This window comes from Botryllus schlosseri, chromosome 16 (genome assembly GCF_051294905.1).
Source record: "Botryllus schlosseri isolate E-star chromosome 16, Bs_hap1, whole genome shotgun sequence".
Lineage (NCBI taxonomy): Eukaryota > Metazoa > Chordata > Ascidiacea > Stolidobranchia > Styelidae > Botryllus > Botryllus schlosseri.
In genome coordinates, this window is record NC_137251.1 from 8,589,101 (window position 1) to 8,616,751 (window position 27,651).

General features: G+C 39.9%; 1 protein-coding gene across 2 annotated transcripts in view; it reads right to left on the bottom strand.

The window, feature by feature from the left end:
- LOC145459451 (DBH-like monooxygenase protein 2 homolog) overlaps positions 1–27,651 on the bottom strand; it is a 33,625-nt gene that overhangs the window by 2,260 nt on the left and 3,714 nt on the right. Inside the window, exons 2-15 of one of the 2 annotated variants that reach the window (XM_080338085.1) lie at positions 23,425–23,636; positions 18,167–18,291; positions 17,815–17,925; positions 16,585–16,737; positions 13,721–13,814; positions 13,455–13,636; positions 13,321–13,398; positions 12,462–12,560; positions 10,396–10,498; positions 8,152–8,321; positions 7,909–8,001; positions 7,344–7,438; positions 4,023–4,179; positions 1,339–1,475 (exon numbers count right to left, since the gene is read on the bottom strand). In XM_080338085.1, the coding sequence (XP_080194211.1) occupies positions 1,339–1,475; positions 4,023–4,179; positions 7,344–7,438; positions 7,909–8,001; positions 8,152–8,321; positions 10,396–10,498; positions 12,462–12,560; positions 13,321–13,398; positions 13,455–13,636; positions 13,721–13,814; positions 16,585–16,737; positions 17,815–17,925; positions 18,167–18,291; positions 23,425–23,461 (1,634 nt within the window). In that variant the 5' untranslated portion in view covers positions 23,462–23,636. The remainder of the gene's footprint in view (positions 1–1,338; positions 1,476–4,022; positions 4,180–7,343; positions 7,439–7,908; positions 8,002–8,151; positions 8,322–10,395; positions 10,499–12,461; positions 12,561–13,320; positions 13,399–13,454; positions 13,637–13,720; positions 13,815–16,584; positions 16,738–17,814; positions 17,926–18,166; positions 18,292–23,424; positions 23,637–27,651) is intronic. The other variant, XM_080338086.1, reaches the window with a different exon arrangement.

Consider the following 27,651-nt stretch of genomic DNA (forward strand, 5'->3'; position numbering starts at 1 on the left):
TTGGAAGCCGGAAAATAGTCGATTCAACAGCTGTAGTACGTAGATATTTCGTCAAAGGAGCTATATTTACCCTATATTTTCAATTGTGAATGTCAATTCACTATAACGTCACAATTGAATATTCGTGACGCCATGGCTTGAAAAAACAAACAAAAGAACCCAATAAAAACATGTTTTAAGCAAAGGCCTTGTTTAAACATGTTTGTTTTAAATTTATTTTTGTTTTAAATGCAACCCTATAAATAGGTAAAACATGTCCACCCCATGAACATGAACACCCATATGGTACAGACGTATATTTAAATATAACTTATTGAGCAGGATTTACGGTTGGTCTAAGCACTTACATTGCGGAGGTTTGTTTAGGAACATAACTTCTTTAATATTGTTGTTGTTGATCCACAGCTGCAAAACCAATGGGTTGTGGGTTCGAGACCGACCGAGGTCGAATCCTGAACTCCTACCTAAGTGTTGGAGGTTTATCTAGGCTCCTCCTCGCCAAGTGATTCGCATAAGCTTTGTCTTATAAAGGCCTGAAGTGGGCCGCGCTACAAGTCGGTAAATACGGAATCAAAAATAAAGAATATCGGACTGGTGTGAAATGACCAACTAATTTTTCACAAAGGTTTCAGTAAAAAGTTGCATTTATTTTTCACAAAAGTTGCACTAAAAAGCTGCATTTATGGACATTGGACAAGTTCCTTGAAATTATTAGGGTATGTGATACTAGAGTCGATCCGTATCTAAGCCACTGTAGAAAACAATCAATCAACAATCAACAGTCTGAAAATATTGAGCCAGTGAAAATATAATTTTTGGCGGGCTAGCCTGAATGTACGACAAATTAGAAAGGACCTCAAATTTAAACGACGGTGAAATAATCAAGTGATTTATTTACATTTGGTGCCAAATATATCCAGTAAAAAGTTAGTTGCATGAAAAAACGAAAAAGTTACAAAAATTTGCTTAAAAAATGGAAAAAAGTTGCAAAAAGTTGCAATATAAGATTCCTCCAAACAGCTCAAAAACACCATACTACATAACTTCTGAGTATTTAGGAAGCTGCCGGAAGCTGTAAAAAGTTACAACAGTTGCAAAAACCTGCCCTAATAATCACTGATCATCACGATGCACCATGCAAGTTAGGTCGGAGATGTGTCCTAATTTATGGATTGCATTGTAATAACTTCTGTTATCCAAAAATTATCACATTTCAAATTTTGATCTCGCAGAAATCGAGGTAGCATGCTGCTATATATGTCAGAACAGTCATCTTTATTTATTCCGATTCATGTTTTTAAGGCATATAGGTCTTATCACTTACGTTGCAGCACTTACGTTCGATCGTAGGAGGTTATTCCAAAATATTGCAAGGAATCGTTTGGATGCGTAAACGCCGCACAACCGTCAAAATCTACGGCAGGGTAGTAAGAAATGTAACCGACGCACATTTCATGGTGTGTACCATCGCCACCCTGAAAATTTGTAGATTATCTTATTTATCTTCATTTAGAACTGGTGTCATCTTCCATTAGAGCTACACGCCATGCAGCGTGATACCAGACACAGCAATATTCAGCAATGACACAACAGAGATTTTATGCTGCGCGAAATTCCATAAAAATAGTCCTCCACAATTACGGAGTATAGTTTCAGTCACTACGAATATAGCCTATTTGTCTCTTCGGCAAATGTGTGTTGAGACTGCCCAGTGCCCAATCAACAGTGCTCACTGCACTTGAACAAAGCACATGCATTGTACTGCATATGCAGTATGCACCAGTGTTGGGATGACTCGAGTCATGACTTGACTCGAGTCAGACTCGAGTCACCTTTTTCGTATGACTTGACTTGACTCGCATCACTTTGCTAAAATGACTTGACTTGACTTGACTCGAGTCACTTTGCTAAAATGACTTAACTTGACTTGACTTGGCGTATCAAAAATGTGGATTGACTCGTGACTCGGAGCAAAAGTCACGAGTCAATTTCAAGTCATCAAGTAATCGGTGTCGATAAAAATCAGTGTATCTTACATATGGTCGGATTGCTCGCGAAACGCTCGTGTAACCCGTGAGAGCGACTAATCATTCAATGATCGTGCGTTTCACTGTGCCTTCATTGTTCCGTCACAAATAAATTGACCGCAAATGAAGTGGTCGACGCTTATAGCTTACTATGTCGTAAACCAGTATAGTTAAGTAATTTAACAGCAAAATGTATATTTCTGTTCTCTGTTCTTACCGTAACCAAACCTCTTGGTTTTATTGAAATTGAATTAGAATATAGTTTATATAGTCATCAACCATTGGCGCAGGTTCGAATTGTATCATGTCAATTTGTAAATGGGCAATGTATTGCATCTTACCAATTCGTTTCTCTATTCTCTATTTTGGCTGGTAACTATAAACTGAGGCTATGCAATTACTTACGTAGTTTAGCAGTTCTACGTATGTGAACGATACAGCGCCTTCTTGCGTGTATATCTGACTCTATATTCGTTCATTGGTTCAGAATCAATGATCACTCAATCGGTATTTCAAATGGTCCGTGGACATATGAGCAATTGAGCATGCGACATTACAGCATGCGAGACTTCGACATGCGACAATTTAGCATGCGACACATGAACATGTGGGTTAAATTACGGGTTAGGGTTAGATTTATAGTTGGGTTAGGATTAGGCTTTAGGTTAGGTTAGGCTAGGTTAGGTTAGGTTAGGCTATGTTACGGGTTAGGGTAAGTTTTTGGGTTATACAGTCATATGCTGAAGTGACGCATGTTGATGTGTTCCATGCTGAACTGTCGTTTTCCATTGTGTCGCATGCTCATTAGGGCTCTTCAAAAATGACTTTTTTTCTCAAATCGTACTGGCTACTTGATAATATTGTTAGGTTACCTAATTTAAGCCTACACTCAAAATTTGGTTCAATTCCAGCCAGTAACCGCTTTGCTACAGGAGAAGAAAGTTTCTATTTATTATATAAAAATAAATAATAAAAAATATAAAAATTTTCTGTTCACCCCATGAAAGTGTTAGGCTGTCTATAGAAACGATGCTCACCAAATTTGGTTCAATTCCAACCATTGGAAGCGGAGTTATTGCCGTCGAAAAATTTGGATTTGAACAAAATAGTATTTACGGTGTCCGATTCTTTGTTTATTTATTATAGTTGTGCTCACCGTAAATACTATTTTATTCAAATCCAAATTTTCCGACGGCAATAATTCCGCTTCCACTGGTTGGAATTGAACCAAATTTGGTGAGCATCGTTTCTATAGACAGCATAACACTTTCATGGGGTGAACAGAAAATTTTCAAATTTTTTATTATTTATTTTTACATAATAAATAGAAACTTACTTCTCCTGTAGCAAAGGGGTTACTGGCTGGAATTGAACCAAATTTTGTGTGTAGGCTTAAAATAGGTAACCTAACAATTTTATCAAGTAGCCAGTACGATTTGAGAGAAAAAGTCATTTTTGAAGAGCCCTTGCTCATATGTCGGGCAACCATTTCAAACAGCCAGCAAAATGCCATGACGTAATCATGCCTCATACTTCGAAAAGGCAACTTGAATTGAATTGTTACTTGGCTCGTGACTTGACTTGACTTGACTCGACTTGACTCGAGTCACCTCCAAAAATCGAGTGACTTGACTTGACTCGAGTCACCTACGAAAATCGATTGACTTGACTTGACTCGAGTCAAAATGCGGAATGACTCGAAATGACTCGTGACTCGAAGGTAGTGACTTGCTCCCAACACTGGTATGCACGTCTTATCGTCCTTATATATATAGCACTTGCGTGCAAGGGACACTATTGAGCCGCGCACAACTCATATTGCAAAAGATATCAATATTCGTACTGGAATTAATTCCTAATCTTAGATAATTCAGTTCGATATATACCAGAATCCGATCGAATTACAGGGCCCGCAAATTTTAAATTACAAGAGCATAATCAATATAATGAGACTTACATTTAAATTTTAAAAGGTTCGAAAAGTAGTAAGCCTACCTCCGTTACGTAATCACGGCCCTCGGTACTGTACGTGCACTCCAATTGAAGTTCGTCCCCGGGCAGAATTGTGACATACGGATCCAATTTTACATACTCTTGATATTCAAAATCGTATGTATTGTCGTACATAACGTAAGGTAGCTCTTTACCGTCCCTGAAGGTCAAGGTTCATAGCGAATAGACCTTTCAGGAAGCGGCTCGACTTAAATGTGGATTATTGTATCTCATTGAACGAAACATTCCTGCCGTAAGGTAAACAAGATACACGGGATCTCGCGCGTCGGGAAGGTATGATGAAAGAAGTCTAAACCGCTAAAGACTGATAAGCTTCAATACTGTTTTTAGAACTCGCATTCTTCGCTATGGGGGTGAATTACGATTTTCGAAAGACTGGATTCGGAATGGAATTTCTACTAATTCCTAATTCATATGTGACTCTTTACTAGATTTCAATCACTGCCGAATCTGCACTTGGATATGAGATACGGATTGACTTCAGGATTTGGATCTCTGATCCAGTAAAGGATTTTTTAAATATTTCATTCACTGATTTCTGGTAAACACGCTCTCGCCAGTCAGACAAAAGCAGAATAGTGCAGGGAATTACATCTCGCACTGAATATGTGATAGGAATACGGTCACATCACGTCTACAAGACGAAATTTATAAAATATTAACAAGACGCAATGATTTCAGAATCGGCCGCCCACTTAACAATCAACGATGTCGGCGTCAATCTTCGAGCATGTCAGTTTTATATGAATGTTAGCGATGACAGAAGGAGACGGCAAGATTGAAGGTTGAAGATTTCCATTTAATGTTCCCTCCGAACTGCGCACGTGCCCAATCACGCAGTGCTAACATGGTCTCGGCGCACAGAAAATCTAAGCTGCGCACAAAAAATCCGAAGTGATGACCTCTTTTTTAGTCGTTACGCACTGTTGTCCAAAGGACCGCGCAGTGAGTTGGTGAGTGCGCGCAGACTCGTAAAAAATTTGAGGGAACATTGCTTCCATCATGTAGGTCAGGGGCTCGGGCGTGACTGTTTAATACCGAGATTGACATTGCCGAGAATGGTATTACCGAGAAAAGACACGGTTGAGAATGGACATTACGGGAATGCCATTACTAGGGTTGCATTTAAAACAAACGGTGTTTTAAAGCACTTTGTTTAAAACATGTTTTAAACCAGTGGTCCCCAAACTTTTTTAGACACGCCCCCCTTTATGATAGTGAAAAATTTCGCGTCCCCCTTATCGTCATATCACAAAATCCAACCGGGATGCTAGCAACTCCAAGAGATTTTTTGATGGCCTGGAAGGTTGTAACTGTTGATAAGAGAATTAAAAAATATGAAATTCGGTGTGTATATATAGAGAAACACGCGTGAATTGGAGGTAAATCGTGCAATGCACGAAAGTTTTTTCAGTTGACCGCTTCTTCGCGCCCCCGTCCGAGCTTTCGCGCCCCCCAGGTTGGGCGCGTGGGTATAGGTAGGGTTGCATTTAATACAAATGCATTTTATAAAATTGCGTTTTTTCAAGTTGTATAAATATGCCATAATTGTGTAAATACTTTCCAAAACATATTGCATGAGCCTACGTACAATTACCACCCGATATAGCCGACGTATATCGATATGGGACGGCTGAAACCCGCAAAATAGTCGGTTCAACAGCAATAGTGCAGATATTTCGACAAATGACCTATATTTACCCTATGTTTCCAATTGTCAACGTCAATCCACTATGACGTCACAATTGAATATTCGTGACGTCATGGCTTAAAAAACAAACAAAAAACTCAATAATAAACATCTTTTAAACGAGGGCATTGTATTAAACATGTTTGCTTTAAATGGATTTTTGTTTTAAATGCAACCCTATAGCCATCACGGAGATAGACAAGACCAAGAATGCTGTTACCGCGAATGAACATTACCAAGAAACAGACGACCGAGAACATACATTACCGAGAAAATCATAAAAACATTCAGCCACAGTTAAAACGATGAAATTTAGATCACTCTCGAGATGTGACCGAAATTCAGAGCTGCCATGTATTGTTTCCTCGAGCCATTGTTGCACTAACGGCTAAAATGTTGAGAGCATAATTCATTTGCCCGAATATAGGAACGATAGTATCAGTAAAAATGATTGAAACGTCGGCCCGACGTTACTCTTCCAAGCGAACTGAATCATGTCAAAATTTATCACGATATACTGGATTCCGCCTTGGATAAATGATTGTTATCTGTGAAATCAGGTTCTATGGCTGGTATGATATGGAGCAGAGGTCGATGAGATATCTCTCTTCGTTGTAACATGATTCGAGCTTGTTGTCGTAACTCGCTTTCGGAAATAGAGGCATAAATCCAGTTGCGCACGGCATTGCAGCTATATTGCAATGCAACTGGATAATGTATATGCGTAGAGACTATGCATTCGTTAATACGAGCAAGCGCGTGGTAACACGAGCAAGGGAGTGCCGGTAACACGTCACGCGGGTGTTGTTGTCGGTACTGGATTTCGGTAATTGTCGAGGTAGACAGAGACATGTTCGGGCTTTTATAGCGGTGTACGACGGTGGAGATTAAAAGCTATAGCACGTGCTCGTCGGTTAAAAGACATAGGTGACGAGATTGCGGGGAAATCAAGTCCTAATATATTGATAAAATACATTATTTACACGAATTTTGATCACTGATGTTAAGATTACCGAATATTTCTTTCATTCTAGCAACATGATTACAAGGTTCGTTTGCGAACAAGAACTTCTGTGCGAACATTCTAAGGCAAATCACGAGTATGGATCTCGTTCTTGGTAATGTCATTCTCGGCATTATCATTTCTCGGTATAATGTCATTCTCGGCAATGTCCGTTCTAGGTAACGTCCATTCTCGGTAACAATTTGAATACGATTGCTGACATGCATTATACTTTACAACTTATTCGGCGCTATTTCTACTATTCTTTGAAACGCTGAAACGCTCCTAAAGTTGATTCAGCGCTGCGTTACCGCGAACTGTTTATTCCTTTGATATAGCGTGCCGACTGGACGAAAAGGTTGAGAATGACTGATTTATATGATTTAGCTAATTGCGTAGACGCACTTTCCCACTGACTGTCATAATGTTATGTTGGAACTATGCAGTACAATATACATTTTTGACTGAAAAGTTTTCATGAGCGGGCCTTTTTGATTAAAATTTCAAAACCTCTTAAAGATCAAGACAAATTGATTCGTGGACGGTAGTTTGGACATCCCTGATGTAGGTGAATCTGCCTTTTTCTCTTCAACATTATGAAGCTTAATACCTGAAATGCCGCATCTTCATTTTCCTTCCAGCCAAATGAGAATGCAGCAATACGTGGTGAACAGCCAAGCTCTGATTTTCAGAAGACCGAATAACCTGTTAAAGCATGTTTCTATATAAAATTAAACTGTGACTAATAGCGATTTCCGGTGCGAGTACGACATATATGTTTGTTTTGTGTGTTCATGACGTTAGTCGATTGCAATGGCCATTGGCCATGCATATAATGATTCGGTATCTGCGGACTTGTAGCACGGCCCACTTCTATAGGATTTGTTAGTCAAGAAGGAGCATAGCCTACATATGTGTTTCCCTGTAAAATTCCGATTGCTTTGTTGATTGGCCCAGTTGGTCCATACAGTCCGTCAGGGTCTTCGGAGAAAAGGTTCTGTGTCTCGAATTAGTCACACCAAACTGGGAAGACACACCCCCTATCTGGCTAGTTATAGTCGAAATATGTCAACTGTCTCCATGCCCACATTGCCCAGTACCAATATACGAGGCTTTTATGTTACGCAACAGCACTGAAGTATTGGCTATATGAAGGATCAAGACTTGGTAATTACCTCTATGCCCTTTGCGATGTACCAGCTCGGCCCAAAGTAAAATGCAATGATTGTGACCATGAATGCAATCTTAAATGATGTCGTGTGTCGTCCCTATCAAATATCACGAATACATCCTCAACGTAAATGTAATGTTTGTTTTGCATGCAGTCCCATACGAATGCTCTCGATATTATTTATTCAAATTCAATGGTAATTATAAACAGTATAATAACCAATCGTATGCTAATGATAGGTACTTACGGAGTCTAAACAGATTGATTTACACGGTACTTTTGTGGTGAAACTTTCCGCTCTTGGTGGGATGAAATGATGTAGTCCACCGATATGTTGTACTACTCCGAATATGCCAGTATCGTATTTTCTTAAGTTGGGTGTGTATACGAGTCGCATTCCAGAACTATCAACAATTCCTGCAGTAACAGAAAGAAGTCAATCCCAGACTATACTTATAATTGTCAGCGATGTGCCGGAAATCTAAGAATAGATTGCAGCAATAGCAGCACCATATAGTATTCTTCTGCTCCCGGCGAGCAACTGCGTACCAAAATCCGTAGGTATAAAATACCAGCTGATGTCAGTATAACGAAGTACTTCTACTGAGTATATTCAGGAATAGGTTTTGCCTATTTGCACTATAATTACTCGGGTGGCTATGCTTAGTCTCTACTTCCACTGCTAATACAACAGTGTTTAGGCACACCTATGACACTTTGGATTTTGAAAAGTGTAGTGCCGTGAGAAGCTTGCATCACTTTTATGCATGCAATTATTTTAAGATATAGCGTATAGTTGTGAGCTTCTTCGCCACTTACAAAGGCGTCCCGGGTTCGATTAATGCCGCCGGACATTTATCTGAGCTTCTCTTACCCGGCAGACCAGAGACAGACCAGATGAAGAACTTAGTCAAGAAGAAAGCGAAAGAAAAGAGCAAGAAAGAACGTCTAAATTGGACCGCCGAATAACGATCAACATGGAAAAACTGTGTCATCGTGCACTATCGGCCGAAGTGGGTGGCAGATTAAGAGACCGCAGCTGGTCGACCGCAACCCAGGTTCTTCGAAACTAATGATACTAATCCCCTAATCAAAGCGGCAAGAGCGTGTATTCGGACGCATATAGTAGGCTACATCGGAGGCGTTGGCTCTTAACCAGGGTTCTCGGCAACCCTAAATGTTCGCTGATGCAGTTTCAAGGATTCGATGTAGGTCAAGACCAGGGATATATAGAACTCCGGGATGGCTGACTGCGTCAATTGCGTCATCGCGGAGTTCTATATATCCCTGGTCAAGACACACACATTCATATATACCATTCATACTTGTGATTCGTGATGATACACCCGTCTCGCCCATGACTGCCTGCATGCGATTAGCCGTGATTTTGCAGTGGAGTTATAGCGTGTTGCAGAGATGAGCATGGATTAGGATTAGGTTTTGAAAAAACAGGATTTGTGAAATTTTGTCGGATTTAGATTGGATTTGGATTAGACATATTTTTCAGAACGGATTAGGATTTGGATTGGATTGAACTATTTTCTGGGAGATTGAAATGTCGTGTGGCGAATGGCGACAAACTTTATTCAGATCAGTTATTAATATACTTATGGTTACTAAGTTATCTTGAATCAAGTGAATGGTTGGTTGGGAAAGAAAATTTTCGAATCCCTCCATTGCATAAATTAGTATTTTTTTTAATTTCCAGTTGGAATCGGATTAGGATTGGACATGGACTTGAATATGAAAAAGTTATGGATTAGGATTTGAATTTGGATTGGGACATAGAAATTTCAAATCCGCTCATCTCTGGCGTGTTGGTGACTTCCACAGCTCGTTCATACGGCGATATAAAAGGCCAGAAAAAAGATCCGATGAAGGAAGAACTTAAAGATGCGAATGGACAGAACAAGACGGCGTCTAAAAGAGAAAAGCCGACCGAATAAAGATTAACATCGAACGATTGATATCGGGCACCAGGCCGAGATGAATGCCAGATTAAGAGGCCGTTACTGGTCGCTTCGGCATCATTCTATTGCGCATTGTGTCTTGCGTATAACATTGTACTTTGTGTGTGTCTTGATTGAATGAATATATAATCTGACGATTATTGACCGGCGTGAAAGAGATCATGTATCACATTAACTGAATATATATTCCAAGATTGTTCCATTCATTAATTTACATTCGTCTCTTGTAACTTTTACAGTAGCTACCTCCGATTACCCGCTAAAAGTATGCGATCCCTCACCAAATCTACGTTCTTAATCAACATACTTAAGAACTTTTCAGATCTTTCATTTACTACTTCTACTTCTACTTATGTTGACATTTTCGGCGTTACTTCTACTTCTACTTGAGTAGCGATGTTGACTACTTTGACCACCCCGGTAAAATATATCGCTTAAAACGACATGCCTAACGCAGCTATTGTCATTCAATTCAGTTCAATGTAATATAACATATATATTATATAATAGATGATGTGCACCTTCCTGTATGTCAATATTGTCGTAGTGCGTCTCCAGAAGAACATACATACTGCCGTTGTTCTCGCCAAGGGGAAGTCCGGTCTCTTCGGGAAATGTTACTGCCTGTACACCAATAAAATCATGAATTATGAAATTGTATGATCAATTGTAGCATGCTCAAAGGGAGGAACAGTGCCGTGCATATGGCATGAGCTCTCCGCAATGTGGCCGTGGGCTACTCGACAAATATACTTGTCAATTTATATTATGAGAAAGATAGTTTGAAGAAATTTTCGCTCAATTAAAACATGGGGTTCACGCGCGACATCACAGGCCACAAAATCCTCTAGAACCTGGTGATTCCCGAATATCCTTTATCAGCATTTTAATGATTCGATCGATTAATCCAAACTAAAGTCCGATGTTTAATACTCCGGGTGCATCATTTGTTTCGAGTGCGAAGAAAACAGATCAACGATTACAAAAATTTTCGACCAATCATATTTTCTAGGGATGGCGTGAACGTGAGGTTCAAGTTCGCGTTCTGTGTGTGAACCTCGGAAATTTAGAGGTTCACGTTCACAAACGAACCTTGGGAGGCTCTGCACTGTGAAACTTTTTCATATATTACAATTTTCACTTTATTATAGCAACTTTGGTTGAAATTTAGTACGTTTCAACTGTGGGCCACTCGGTGCACGGCGCCGGGAGCATAAAAAATCAACACTAAACGAGCATGCACCTTGACAATCTCAAAATTTTTACCTGCTTTGTTACAACAGTTCGCTCGAAATATCCAGCTTTCCGTTTGTGAATATTTAGTGACTCTCTGCTGCGAGCTTGACCCGCAATCACACAACATCCAGAGCGAAATACACTACATGCAGTGAGCGAATGATGCTTATTCAACCAATCAATAAGATTGATATAGTTGTCTGATGTAAAAAATCTAGCAAGCGTGCGGGTCAATCTTGACTTCATATGCTTACTGTATCATAAAAACCAAATCCTTGCGAATGGGGTGTTGGCTACTGCTCTATAACTTGTTAATGGGATAATCTTGGTCGCAAGTATAGAAACCCGTTTCAAACTCTGCTCAATATCAACGTAGAAATACTAGGACGCCAAATACATTGTCCGGTTGTCCATTGCAAGTCCTCGTCAAAATTGTTGGCAAAGCGACGAAAAATATTGATTTTATGGGATTATTATATCATTTGATTGCCCAGTTGATACATTTAGCGACGTTTAGAACGTCAATATGTACTTCAGCATTCTGACATTATGTGGCCCGAGTCGTCGCTAGGTATCGTGTACATGTACATTAATATAGGCTATCACTTCACTGAAATATAGGGTTGGAGTTGGCATGTGGCTCACGTTCGCGTTCACACAGAACCTTTCAATAAGGTTCGCGTTCACACAAACCTTAACCTTTCAGAGGCTCACACCATCCCTAATATTTTCGATTTTAAAAATATTCCTTTATGTAGGCCTATTTGATCGGATTTATTCGTATCAAATGCGAACGAAAAATTCTGTTTGTTATTCCGACATTGTCAATATGTTTCAGTAATAACTCCATGCGGTGGAGTCGTTTATGACGATTAATAAACTGTGAATCTATGGATCGGAATGTACATATATATAATTTCTCCATTGTGCATTTGTGCTGAAAATGCTGGCGCCAATCTGACCTGGGCTTATGCTATACATCTTCAGTATCAGTTTATTAATATTTTCATCATTTCAAAACACCATTAAATTGCGATACAATGAAAAGATAGGTAGGTGTCGAAACGACTTGAAGTAGTCTTTAAATCAGACACCCACATTGCCCTAGGCGAAGTAGAGAAGAGGCATGTACAGTGTACTGTACACTGAATAGAAAGTAATGCAAATAATATCAGAGGCAAGCGACAAAATGAGGTAGTATGTGGCGGAAGGCGAGATCGATATGTAAGGTCGTATAGTCCGGCAATCCTGAAGGCTGACTAGTATTCATTTTGAAGAAATAGCTTGTATTTCGACTTGAATGCGGGCATGAGTTGAATCTTGTCAGCACATGAGTTGAATAAAAACTTACAAGACCTCCAACAGCCCATCCCGTGAGAATGTGATTGCAATCTGGTTTGGGTGTACCTTCAACACCACATCTTACGTCCGTATCTGGTTGCCAAATTCCCTATAAAAGCAATTAACGTATTTTTGCTTCGCGGTACCGAGGAGATCAGCGTCAATGAGATATGAGAAGCGAGAATTTATGTTTATCTGATGAACCTAGTTTATCTTGAAGTAATCTGCATTATCTCGCGATTAGTAGCTCCGTAACAAAACGACTGACAATAGAGTAGTCGACTTCGTGTACACAGTTCTATACCACGATAATCGGATCCGGATGTGATCAGCAATTATTAATCATGAATGTTTGCACTAGCGCTGAACATTCTGGAAATTGTATCGAGGTAAAGATATGCGGAATTTTGTGAATTGAATACGAAAATAATCTCTTCGCTAGGGCGACGTATTCCCTCAATGATTCTTATCGTCCCACTTTCTCAGTCTATTTCGCATACTCTTCTATGTCTAAAGTTCACCAAATTATATCGCTGCTTGTGTGCGATATTGTCATTTCGATAAATTATGTTCGTAAAATTTATGTCGCCGGAGGAACAGTACGACAGCAACAGGTGTAACCTCATTAGGATTAGAGCCTTCAACAAGGCAGGAACTTTACATGTTCACGCGGTACGCATTGTCATTAGCTACACAGCTCTTCAAGATATGATCTAATCTTCCGACGATATATGGTAGCGAAATGCTTAACATAAGGATTTCAAATCTGATTATTTTGCATAAATATCGGATCCATTCGATTCGGATGCCCAAAGTTCACAAATATAGAAACGCCGATATATTTGGGATCAGAATCCCTCTATACTTGCTTCCGGTGTCCAAGAAGTAGGGCACGTGAAAATGAGCATGTGGTGCACGTTCCTGATGTTTTCAATGACAGGTTCCATCTGAAGTAAAATATTTAATTCCACATCGTGTTGGTGTGGAACATGTAAAGAAGTACCCTGACGATGTGATGCTTTGTTGTCAATGTTGGAAGCTTGACGATTCGGCAGTTATAATGTGTTCGTCTAGCGGGCAATGTCAGATTTCTAGTGGTGATGTCGAACCTACGGAATTCCGGGCCGGTATAGTTGTTTTCGTTGGCAGTGTCAGTCCCGCGGAATAGATACATGGGAGCCGAACCTGAAATTACAATCTATTCACGATATATTCTATAAATTAATGCATACTGTATATTTGTTGAATACTTGACCCAATTCTTTATACCTGTGTCTGTAGATTTATGTTTGTCTGCAGCCGTAAGCTGATTTGAAATTGGGTCAGATTCTCCAAGAGCCCATATAACCCTTACGGTACCATCCTAAAATAAAAACATGAGAATATATAAGCTTAGCCGAAAATAATTTATCAACGTGAAGGTGTGGGCGCACATCGGTATGGACGGTACATATATCGGACTCGGAGTAATCAATTGGTATTTAAACTGGCATTCAAGCGGAAACGCCAATACCGCTGACGTTAATGACAATTCTAGCATAATCCATTATTCAGTTTCGTTGAAATTCCTTATTTTACTATTGCTTGGGTCATATGCGCCCGTACAGTAAATTTCATAACGGCTTTACGCTTATCTTGCGTCCTTTTTCTGGTTCTTTTGCTGACATCTGTCAAGAGTTCGGCTCTCCCCTAAAGCGGGATCGGCGATGAGGAGCCCAGATAAATCTCCGCTATATAGATACATGGCAGAGCCGAGACTCGAACCAGCAACCATTAATGTCGGTACCATAGTGTTTAACCAACTGCGCCACTCGTTTACCCGTTGAAATACGTGTCATCATGATCATCATTCATTGCCATTTCATCAGTTCAAAAGTGCTGTTCTTATTGATCTTACATTAGCCTACATAACATGTTGACATGCGCATGCGCGTTTCCAAACAATAAATGACAATATTTAATGATGACGACGTGATTTCCACAAGACTCTGACAAAGAGTTCATTGTTTTTGCATGTTATACCGTGTAACTTGTGGGTCAACTGTTAAACTATAGCCATCAATTCTGAGGATGCAACTTCGTTTGACGAAACCTGATAACTTTTAAATTAGAACCGAATTTACCGACGTACGAGAATATAGTATAGTAGACGAATAGCCCAAAACGTAATGCCTGAAGCACAGCATATGTAGGCTACGGTAGGTTGCGATATTTGATACGGTTCGATTGGACCAATAAGCACGGTACGGTATGTGAAATAACGATATTTTGATCGTGCCGTACCGTATACTGTTTCATAGTTTTTCGGATTTGGAGACATCAACAAGCATTATAACGCAATTGCGCTGCTAGGACTTGCTATTGCGCATTGTTTTGCTACTCAACTACTACCATCGAATGTTTACACGGCAATTGTAGCTATAGTTATCATCATGACATCACATCAATCATGGAAAAGACAACGCCACAGAAAACAAAGTTATATAGCAGTGTACTTTACTTTTTGTGGCTCCAAATGAAACCATTGATGCCGTGGGGCGAAAAAGGCAGTTTGTGGGACGTTCAATTTTCTGCAGTGACATCACCGCAGCCTGTTTCCCACAATTCGATATGGCTGAATACCGTTAATACATAAACGTACCCAAGATAACATTAAAAATGTTATTATCTTCTTTTTTGGTGGGCGTAGAAATCTTTCAAATAACAACGTTGATACCAAGAATATTTAGTGTGACGTGACGAAAATAAATGACATCACAACGAGCACGTCGAAAATTTGAAGGAGGCACGGCCAGCTTTCGCCCCTAGCTACGCCGTTGCATAATTGCACATACTATCATGATATTTAGCCCAGTGTTGGGATGACTCGAGTCATGACTTGACTCGAGTCAGACTCGAGTCACCTTTTTCCTATGACTTGACTTGACTCGAGTCACTTTGCTAAAATGACTTGACTTGTCTTGACTCGGCGTATCATAAATGTGGATTGACTCGTGACTCGGAGCAAAATTCACGAGTCAATTTCAAGTCATCAAGTAATCGGTGTCCATAAAAATCACTGTATCTTGGATATGTTCGGATTGTTCGCGAAACGCTTGTGTAACCCATGAGAGCGACCATTCATGCAATGACCGTGCGTTTCACCGAGCCTCGATTGTTCTCTCACAAATATATTGACCGCAAACGAAGTGATCGAAGCTTAGAGCTTACGTTGTCGTAACTCTAGTGGTAAAGTAATAGAATAGAAAATGTCAATTTCTATTCTCTGTATTCTTATCTTACTTTAACAAAGCCGCTTGTTTTATTGAAATTGAAGTCGAATATAGTTTATATAGTCCTCAATCATTGGCGCAGTCTCGAATGGTATATCATATATTCATATCTATTTGTAAATGGGTAACATATTGCATTATCTTAACAATTCGTTTCTCTATTCTCTATTTTGTCTGATAACTATAAACTGCGGCTATGAAATTACGTAGTTTAACAGTTCTACGTATATGTGAGCGATACATCGCCTTCTTGCGTGTATATTTAACTCTAAAAACGTTCATCGGTTCGGAAACAATGACCACTCAAACTGTATTTCAAACACCTAGCAAATTGCAATGACGTAATCATGCCTCATAGATACATCGAAAAGGCAACTTGACTTGAAATGTGACTTGACTCGTGACTTGACTTGACTTGACTCGACTTGACTCGAGTCACCTCCAAAAATCGAGTGACTTGACTTGACTCGAGTCACCTGTAAAAATCGATTGACTTGACTTGACTCGAGTCAAAATGTGCAATGACTCGAGATGACTCGTGACTCGAAGGTAGTGACTTGATCCCAACACTGATTTAGCCACATTCGTCGAGAGGGTATTGCTATTCTATGAAGGTTTTTGTCTGATGCATTGGGGAACGTAAATATCCCGCCCTGTCATGAAGCACATCGTGACAAGTGTGTTCGGTCAACCTAACTGATGCGTGGTACGACGAAGGTACGAAATATGTGATACCGTAAGTTTGCCGTACCGTTCCGGTGCGATATATTATAGTACCGTACGAACTACCAGGCCTGGTTAGCCGTTACATAACTATCGGCAGATACATATACTCATTGAGCAGCTCGGAGCAATACTCACAGTCAAAGATCTGTCATATTCTTGTTCACAGGTGACTCGCTGTCGCGTGAACGTGATAATTGTCCATCCGTCAATCTCCTTACCGGAGACTGCTTGAAGATTTTGATTTGGATCTAACGGCGGGAAAGCATTAATAGACGTTCCGTGGCGGTCCTGCAATATTCTTTCATGCCATATTCAAGATTAAGGAATGTTCAATTAAACCAAATATCCCGTTTAATAAGTTGTGCGATATGTAACTGCAGTGATTTATATTGGCGATCGCATGCATAATTACTGAGTCTTTCCAGGTCTGTCCAGGTCGCAATATTTTGAAATGAGATGACGAAATTTCGATGCGTTTAAAATGAGATTAAGCCTGGAAATTTTCGAGGAGTGCGTTATATAGGATCCATACCGGTATGCGACAAAGGCATATGAAATCGAATTCCCGTTCATTCAAATTTAGACGATATTATAAGAAATCATGGTTCATTTTCTGTCGGTTGATTGGTACAAAGGCAGCGAAGTTCATTCAAAACAACCGCATGTTGTCACGACAACTGGCTTACTTGGTACGAGAATGGTGTTTATGGTCTTGTAACTCGCCGACAGATTTAAAGCCGTTAATGAGCTTCTTAAACGCTCCTCTGCTTCGTAGTTATTTAGAAGCCCTTGAAATCTTACATAAAACCATCGTTTAGCATCCGGTTATTGGCTCCGATTCAAAGGGGGGACGTTATTTGATGACTCATGGCATGTTATCGCCACCTTGGTTAAACTAGGGCACTAGGCGTTGGTATATCCTATCAGTTCAAAGAATTTACGTTTAGTTTCCACCACAAAACACCGATCCCATATATATCTAATATCGATCAAAGCATTTCCGATCTATTCCATGTCGTATTACGTGTTGGTGATAAAATATGAAATGTTACATTTGTTGTGACGCTACATATTAATAGTGTACTAGGTTCTTGAATATTCATTCATATGGAGACTTAATCACTAGACATCATCTATTCAACCAATATTCGATTATTACGATGTATTTTTAGTACGGCACTTCCTGTATTTATAATGAAGCTTCTCGAAAATTTTCTATGTCACATTTGGGTTTGCTATATCGCCCTGAAGGCCACATATAATCCGTATCCTTATGGGCTCATTTGTTACTGAACTCAGAGACAAGATTGTAGCACTGGATAATGATTAAAGTTTGTGTGGCATCCGTTTCTAATGTTTACTTACTGTTATGACGGCAGTATTCCCTTTCACCCATCCAACAACTATATCGGCGCCAATCATGCTTCCCTTACTTGAGAAACCGATTCCAACCCAACCAGTGGTGTATCCATGTACCTTAATATGGGTATGGGTTTGTTGTTTACTCTACCGCGTAAACGGTCTAAATTCAGCGTTCGCGTTATGTCAAATTCATACTTATAATATTAATCATCATCATTCTTATTCCAATGTGGATGTCAATATTTATAGAGAGCTTCATGCAAAAACGCTTTACATGCTTTGCGATGAACATTGGGAAGCATAGTCTATATATAATCGTAGAAAATTAAAATATATTGTTATTGATATGCTATACCTCAAATGTTACTGAGCTGTTTGTAGATCCCCAATACATATAAAAAGATTCTGAAAGTTTCCTCGCATGCTGAAATTCTCCCTCGGGTTGCGCGTTTTCGCGACCATTCACAGTCACCGTTAAAGCTAAAAATATGGAAAATACGCGCATTCTGCCGATGTCCGTGATCGAAAGTTATGTACGTATATGCCTTATCAGCCAGTCTATAAATACCAACATGGGTTGAAAAGGCATACAATGTAGAAAACATGGATGCCAAATCAAGCGAATCGCGTGACAACAGAATCATACATCCATGCCGTATTTTCTCTCGAAACGTCATATGAAATTCACAAATTAGGTGCGCAGATAGAATATGCGATATGGTGGGTTGCAATATATTCCTCTGGTTAGGGATGACTGAAAATGATTACACTCCTAAGTATGACATCTTTCAAGTGCTGTGTATTCTTACAACTTTCACGGTAGATGCATCCGATCCGACGCTATCGACGTGACAAATCTCTCGGGTTTGGCAATAATGGCAATCTCGCACCCTACTGATTCGATTTCGAGTCAAGTAGACTATGCCAATTCACTCATACTTCATCATCATCATTGGTTTATTCTCATACTTACCGCTCGATCTTTACGCACAATGCACAATTGCACAACGTGATAAGACGCCAGCGATGTCATAAACAGGCAGGGGGATATCGAAGCGACCAATCACGGTCTCTCAAATCTAACATCCAGCTCGGCCTAATGCCTACAAATGCAACATTGTTCGTTTTTCATATTTCGGTTGCCTTCCTTTTTATAAGCTTTTTGTCTTCTCTTTTTCATCCGTTTCCCTCGTATTCTCCTTCACTAGATTTTCCCTAGGCCATTTTTTCTAAAGACACCGTAAGATCATTGATGTAGCGGAGGAGTCAATATAAACCTCGGACACTTCAAAATGTGCTAGTGCGCCTACCACTGTGGATTAACCCAATGCTCGTCAATTCCGTGTATGATGGCCAAAGCCCGAGAGTCCGTACCGAACTTCAAAGTTCTGCTGTATCCGAGTAGTGGAGATCGGGCACAAATATGACACGGGACGAATGTAACAAAAGGTCTCACTGCTTGAAGGATCATATTTTGAGGTTAACGCGAATCAATCACTTCATATTGTTAATTTATTCGCTAAAAGCTTTTCGACTGACTCTCATCAGTAGCGAACGTCAGTGATAGGGTGAATCAAATTCGAAATGTAAGAACTATTTTGTCTGTATGACGTAATAATAACAAAAACAAACAATTAGTAGACGGGCATTCGTTTATAAGAATTCTTGCTCAATTGGCAATAATGCTGCTGGAACGATGGAAAGTAGCCTAGCGATGAATTTAACATCTGTCTATAATTTGTAGTGATCATTTTCAGCAATCATTCTCAGAGAAATCGATCGAATGTGTTTCTTGTAAACTTTGGGCCCATGAAGAATGCACCACGAGTGATGCTGTATTTAGATGCGAGAACTGACACGGGGTGTTGCTGATGGCCGGTGATCCGAAGTGAAAATAAATTCAAATCGGTATTATTTGAAAGCTATAGGGTCGCTTTTATTCCGGAGCGTCAATATTAGTCCAAACAGGACACCGCAGTACCGTTCAAAATCTCGATGTAACACGAAATTCGTCATGTTTCTGGATAATCGCACTAAATGTGAACCACCACATATGTCACGGTTGTGCACATGTGCAACATCCAATTGGGATGAGCCTTATCTGACGACAGAAACATTTCACAAATAACGCAAAGTTGCAATGAGATACCCAAAATTGCGTCATCAGCACAATCTTGCTGACCAATTGCGCGGTTCGAAAAGATCGCTATGTATTTCTCAAAACGTGCGGATGCTTATCATAGCAAACGAATGATTTACAAATCTAGATCAGTAATTAGTAATTTTTAGCGACGCGAGAGCATGAAAATCGACCACTTAAGAGACGTCAATTTCGACGCGCTGAGAAACACCTTATCTCTCGATTAGACGACAAAATACACGTACTTATTCGCAAAATCAACTTGCATTTGCATTGCACCCATAAGAACCGCAAGGCGCGTGCACGGTATTTGTGAGTTACATTCAGCAACAAATGCCGCGATTGGATGTGAAACGCCATCCTGTTGGAGGTAGCCTAATTATTGATTGGATGCGCGCTTTCTCGTTGGTAATTATCAGTACCTATGTTAATTCTTCTCTGCTTGACAATCTCGCATTGCGGAATTGTCGCTAATGTTGATTGTCAGTGCGTAGAACGGCGCATTCTGCGGTGCACGTCGATATATTGCTTTGTCAAATATTAATTCAACCAAAGTTATGCAGTGGCACAAATTATGATTTTATTCGATTTATTTGAACGGAAATTTTTTACATTCCAACAAGTTGATCGCCGTCGGACAGACAGGTGACTTTCAGCCCACGTGATCAGGTCTACCGATGGAGGTGATGTGTTACATTGTTACTGTTCTGAGTTTTTTCTTTGCTGTATATCTGTCTTTTTTGTTTTGTTAAACTGTTATTGACCGACATAAATTTGTTATACATGCACCATCATTACGCAAGGACTGTTACTTTGTTGCGTGTTGTTATTTCATGATCTCCAGTCAGGATTGTTGCTACAACCAAAATATATTAGAATCACCCAAACTAAAAAAAACTTCTTTCGCGATCCGCACACGAAGTCAAATTGGCAATTCTTCACGGGGTACATCAATTTCCTCTGCGGTCGCATTCGTTCAGATTGCAAGGACGGGGATATTCGTCTTGGTGTATAGCGACTTGGAAATGGCGGAGCCTAATAGTCACGAACCTTAGGTCATCATCATCATCATTGGTTTATTAGCAATTTTATCAGTTCAATACACCACAAAAATGCGATACAATGAAAAGACAGGAAGATGTCGAAGCGACAAGGAGTAGTCTATGGAATCTGACACCCACCTTGGCCTAGGCGATGTAAAGAGGAGGCATGCACACTGAATGAAAGTAAAGAAAATAGTATAGAAGAAGAATGCGACAAGAAATAGGGCGGCATGTCATGGGAAGCGAGATCGATAGGTCAGTCGTGGTCCGGTAATCTTGAGGATGGACTGTATTTATTTAGTAGTAATTGCTTGTATTTCGACTTGAATGTGGACATGCTCGTCGACTGTCGGATGGCCGGCGGGATACTGTTCCACACATCAGGTCCGGCATATTTGATGGAGCGATGATCTTTTCGGTCGATCATATGATATTTGGACGACGTGGACGCGCGTGTGTTGTACTTGTGCGCTTTTGATTCAGAGGTAAAGAAGTCATTGAAATATTCGGGGCAACGACCGCAGTGAAACTGATACATAAACTTGGCGATTTCTAGTTTCCGCATATCTTCTATGTTTAGGACGCCGAATCTCTTCAGCAGCGACTTATTGGATGGGCAGCCAGGCCCCTTTGGGGCCCTAGCTATGATTCGGAGCACTTTATGCTGTAGTTTCTGCAGTGGCTTGAGTGCAGTTTTACTGGCAGCCCCCCAACAGAGGATGCCATAATGTAACTTCGATTGGATTAAGGATTTAAAGAGTATCAGGAGAACCCATGCTGGCATGAAGCGCCCAAGGCTGTAGAACAGGCCGCACTTCGGTGATAATTTAGTTTCTGGGGACTGAATATGACTCTTCCAGGACATGTTCGAGTCCAGTAAAACTCCGAGGTTGCACGTACTTAAACTAAATCATCCCAACGACCTCAAGCAATATTAGTATAGCCTACACCATGTTCTTATAATGGCTAATACAGCCATGATCTTTTCTGTAAATAATACATATTATATTCTGGAGGGAACATATATTAAAATAAAGAAATCTCGCGACAATAAATCGCGCGATAAAAAAATTATCAAGTTGAATAAATCTCTCTAAATTACTCTCTACTTTATAAATGTTAGATTACCAAATACTTATGCCCGCCCTAAATGGGTGGTTCGGAATGCAATCTGTTACGGCTAGGGTTACATTTAAAACAAAAAATCAATTTAAAATATGTTTTTTTTAAAACACGCCCTTGTTTAAAACTAGTTTTTTTATTGTGTTTTTTTCTACAAGTAATGACGCCACAAATATTCAATTGTGACGTCATAGTGGATTGACACTGCCAATTGAAAATATAGGCTAAATATAGCTCCTTTGACGAAATATCTAGGTAATAGCTGTTGGACCGACTATTTTGAGGGTTCCAACCATCCCATATCGTCTACAACGGCTATATCGGGTGGTAATTGTCCGCACTCATACAACATGGTTTCGAAAGTATTTACATAATTATGCGCAATTTTGCAACCTGAAAAACACATTTTTTTAAAAGGCCTTTCTTTAAAACATGTTTTAAACAAAGTGTTTTAAACAACCAATTGTTTTAAATGTAACCCTAGTTCCGCCCCTATGTTCATCGTTCATACCATTTCAAGCTTAAATTATTCTGCAGAAGGCTCTATAGCAGTGGTTCCCAACCTGGGGGAGGGTGAAAGCATCTGAAGGGGGCCGCGAAGAAGCGGTCAACTGAAAGAAAAATTTGCGGTCTGCGCGATTTACCTCCAATTCACGCGTGTTTCTCTCTATATATAGACCGAATTTCATATTTTTGAATTCTTTCATCAACAGTCATAACCTTCCATATCATCAAACAAACTGTTGGGGTTGCTAGCATCCCGGTTGGATTTTGTGATACGACGATAGGGGGGGGGGGGGCGAAATTTTTCACTATCCAAAGAGAGAGAGAGATGATATTCTTTTTCGCCTGCACCATCGAGATGCTTTGACGACGGAGTTGCGATACGGCCGTGAGGTCATCTATACAGTCTGCGCCGCCGTTAGGTCATCTAGTCTGCGCCCCCGTCATCGATGCGGACTTGCGGCGTGGTCGTGACTCGGCATACTTACACAAAATGACGATTAGGCGCCGATGGATATCCCTTCTCACGATATTGTGGAAAAGTACCAGGGCAGGACCACGTAAAGAAGCTAGCTTATAGCCTACTATTTAAATTCGATGCTTGAATCGATGTAAGTAAGTCGAGATCGCGAGTTATAATTAGCAATACAGGTAATTTCACAATCATTATCGACTGCGAGTCATAAAGCAAGCTATAATGGTTGACAGGGTGAGTTAGGGATTTTTGGCGTGGAATCCCTAAAATGTAGCCTATTACAAGGAAAAGGCAACCAATACACAGAAATCACACAATTTAAAACCAACCGCCTCCGATTAAGTGACTGACTGAATAAATCTGCATTCACATATGCCGGGCCGACTTCCAAATTACTCGTATCAGGCAGATGGTCTCTTGGACCATGTCGGCCATTTAGACGTTGGTACGAGATATGTGTTGTTTTCTTCTTTGTTCCTGTCATATCACTCTCATTGAGAGATCCCGTAATAGTAATGTAACTGACATTCATCACTTCCAGCTAAAATGGAAAATCAATAAGCCAACCTTGACCAGAGTTCAAAAGAGACAATACATAAATAAATTGAAAGTCTCGGTCATTTTCATCCAAGGTTTTCTCGCCGACTATGTTTTTGGCAGCTCACTTCGCGGAGTCTCATGTTGGTCTAAACTTCATATGTATTATGACGTGGCGCGATATTGGCCGGCGCCGAAATGCCTATAATTTTATATCCTAAATTATTTAAAAAGTTTGATTGGCAGTATACCTATATTAAAATAAAACATTTAGCGACATTAAGTCGCGATTAGTGATGAAATTTCTTCCGAAAGAAATGAGATTTAGCTAGGGTTACCACACGCCTTCTTTTAAGAGGATTTGTCCTCTTTTTCTACAAAAAGTATTAAAATGCGACCAAAAAACCGACTCCGACGCAGCGAACGTCTGAGTTGGCAAGACAGTCAACAAAAAATACGGCGCGACGGGTAATTCTGGAGTAGAGATGGAAAAGGCGCCCATTTTTTTAGTCAACACCACACATTATCGTAAGTCAAGACCTTTTTAGTCAACACAACAAGAATTCCCGTTAATATTTCAAAATCAGCTGTTTTCAATTTCGGTAAACTAACTTTTATGAATTTTAAAATGTGTCCTCCTTCCCGGATTCCAAAATATTGTAACCATAATTTAGCTGTTTGCAGCCTCTTTTCTGCTGCTAATTGTCATTAAATTGTATTGTCGAAATTTAACGAAATTAAACTTAATCGAATAAAAACATCTCCTTAGCGTTCACATATATCACTGTTCCAAAACGAGTAGTGGGCTACTTTTGTTGTTGTTTTCTGGTTTTTATGGTGTTCGTCAACTACTATGGTAGGGTTATCAATTATCATATTCTTGTGGCACAAATTCCGGACTATCTTTAGCGCCCACCAGCGGATTGCAAAATGAGACATGAGCACATTGTCGATCAATATGACGTCACACCAGCAAAGCTTTGTCTATCGACCAGAGGTGGTCACGATCCGATTCAGGAGTATGTGTTGTGTGTTGTAAGTTGTAACCATTGTTGAAGCCTCATTTTTTCACTCCCCTTTCGCCCATATAAATACTGATCTTGCGCCCACAGTAGGGTAATCGATGCAGCTTCTGGGGGCTTACTGTATGCATCTGGTTTTCATACGCATCTGGTCGTTAAATGATTTGACGAATTATTTCAATAATATTGGTTCTTCCATATATTACTATATAATTTTGATCCTCTCTCCACCCACATGATCATAGTTAGCGGTAGAGCTGGGTGCGGATGATGACTTCGAAAATGCAAGGAGCGTAATTGTACATCGTTAAGTCATGATGATGTCCCGTCGATAACATTATTAATCAGCCTAATGCCGGTGCGCACTGCGCCACTAATCTATATAAACACCGCATATCCGGTGGTTTCCAACCTTTTATGGTCGCGACTCCATTTCCAATTTGAAAATGTTCCGTGCTGTAGCTGAAATTTGATGAGCTGATTACTAATTAAATATCGGCACATTTGCGCAGACTTACTCACGGCCTATTTTGGAAGTAGATTACGTTCAATATATTCCAGAATAAAGGAAAACTACACCCAAGTTTAGAACCACTATCTTTGAATAAAGCATCCAAACGGCCAAAGCCGACTCTATGAATATACCGTTGTCTTGTAATTGCGATTACAATTAGACTCATTTCTGTAAATGAATGATATTTTTATTTATTTTTGATCGCATTTTTTAAGAGGGTGGTAGTCCGCATATCGAAACCAAAATATAGGTGCTACTAAATCGCGCGCAGCGCGCAGAAAAATTTCACGTAGCATAAATCTGCCTAAAAATAATATTATGAGCTTTTACATCATGCCTTCAAAATTCCGGACATTTTGGCATATTTTAGTAATTCCTCCCGGACGCAGTTTTAACGGTGAAATTCCGGACATGTCCGTGAAATTCCGGACGTATGGCAACCCTATACTATGGTCATTTCCACCAGGCCGATATTCCTTCTCTTTGATTCCGTATCTGCCGACTTGTAGCACGGTCCCCTTCTAGGCTTACGCGAATGAGATATGCAATATATATGAGCAATGAGCATATTCAAGAGAGAGATTTTGCATTGGAGGATTGTGGAGTTACATTGCTGGAAAAATAACCTGGGTATTTGAGGCAGCAGTACCAGAGATGCCACTCCTGGGTTTTTCCACCCAGATCTGGGTTTTTCGAGCATCACCTGGGTTTCTGGGTTTTTGTGCTTGAAATCTGGGTTTTTTTCAACATCATGTTTGACAGGTCAATTTTACGGTGCAAAATTGATTGTTAGATTAGTAAGATCTTCTAATGTCGACGGATTCCACTGCGATTGAAACGGCAGAGTCCAAAGAGACCCATTTACTATTAAAATGAGAGGTCTTGGCGTGATGCTATAGAGCTTCACTGGAAACTGACTACTAGGTCGCAGAAATTCATGCTCACAGGGCAACTCTGATTTAGGACTTAAATGCTACCAGTAGCGCTGCAACAAATTCGTTTTGTGTCAGTAAATAGTATTTACCTGCTGTAAAGTATGCAATTTATTCACAGGGAAAAACCAATTGTTGATCTAACTAATTTACCATGTTGACATCAGAGTATATTCACTTTCAACAGGGACACTCAAAGAGAGACAGTTTGGGCAACCGGGCAAGTTATTCAGAGTGAGAGGGGTTTGTAAATGCAAACGTACTCTTAATTTCATGATTTGGCAGTTTCTTTTTCGACTAAACATCTCAGATAAAAGTGTTTGTCCCAGGTTTAATGAATCGACAGCTATTTTTGATCCATCTGGTCAGCTCGCAGTCACTAGAACTACGGGTACCCTACAATCATCCTCACAATAGACGGGGATTAGCATTGTTACTAACATTACGAACATATAATACACTACTCATTGATCTACCATACCGAATGCCCTGTATAGAATCGGTGTCCTGCGCTCACACTATGCTTTATTTTTTATTAAATTACTTTAACTTGGAAAATCATCGCTGCTCACCTGATATATCAGGCAAAAAGGCAAGCGATTCCAATCAGGCCGAATGCCTGGTAGCAATGTGTCGAGAGGAAAATATCATATTTCGATAGATTTGCTCATTTACCTGAGCAACATGCATATTATAGTATGGAAATGAACCGTTGGGATTTCAATATCAAGGACTAAAACTACTTCTATGTCCGTATAACTGTCATTGATGACTCTCAGTCACTGTTTTACAGCTATATCATAGAAATTTGAGTGAAATAGAGGATCTGGGTTTTTCTGGTTTTTTTTAACGTCCAAATCTGGGTTTTTCCAAAATATCTCAGTGGCATCTCTGAGCAGTACATACAAATGTAGGCTAAGTTGATGCTCATGCTCAGGTCATAAAGCGTGATGCAAATAGCGAAAAGTTATGAAGGTTATACATAAAATACCGTAGACGTACACACTATACAATGATGAAGGTTACAAAATCATTTCCTAACCTTTCAATGAATAAGACGCCATAGAATGTTGCTCACAAATGCATAAATCAATCTTAACGAGTACTCCATGTTAATTTTCAAGGTTTACAGGCAATTCATGGGGAACACTTCACAACGTATAGTTTATATCGAAGAAGTGCCAAAACGTTTACCAGGTATATTTTGAATAAATGGACATTGGTAGACGTTTTCGGACACCCCGGCGTGAAAAATTCAACTATTGGGAGGAGTACGACAGATCACGCTAAGTCGATGTGAACAATACCAACTATGGAGTGATTATCCTCAGTGTCATTCTAGTGCATTGTCTTGCCGATTGAATATTGTTTGGAACAATGGCGATTCTCATCATGGATTTGGATTTAACGGCCTGAGCGGTAAAAAGTTATATATTTTAGCAATCAGTACAATGATAGTTTTCGGTTATTTCCGATTTTATATTATGAAGGTACAATCACTATATTGATACTATGGTTGCCAGTGAACTCGGCCCTTGGTGAATTCGGCCC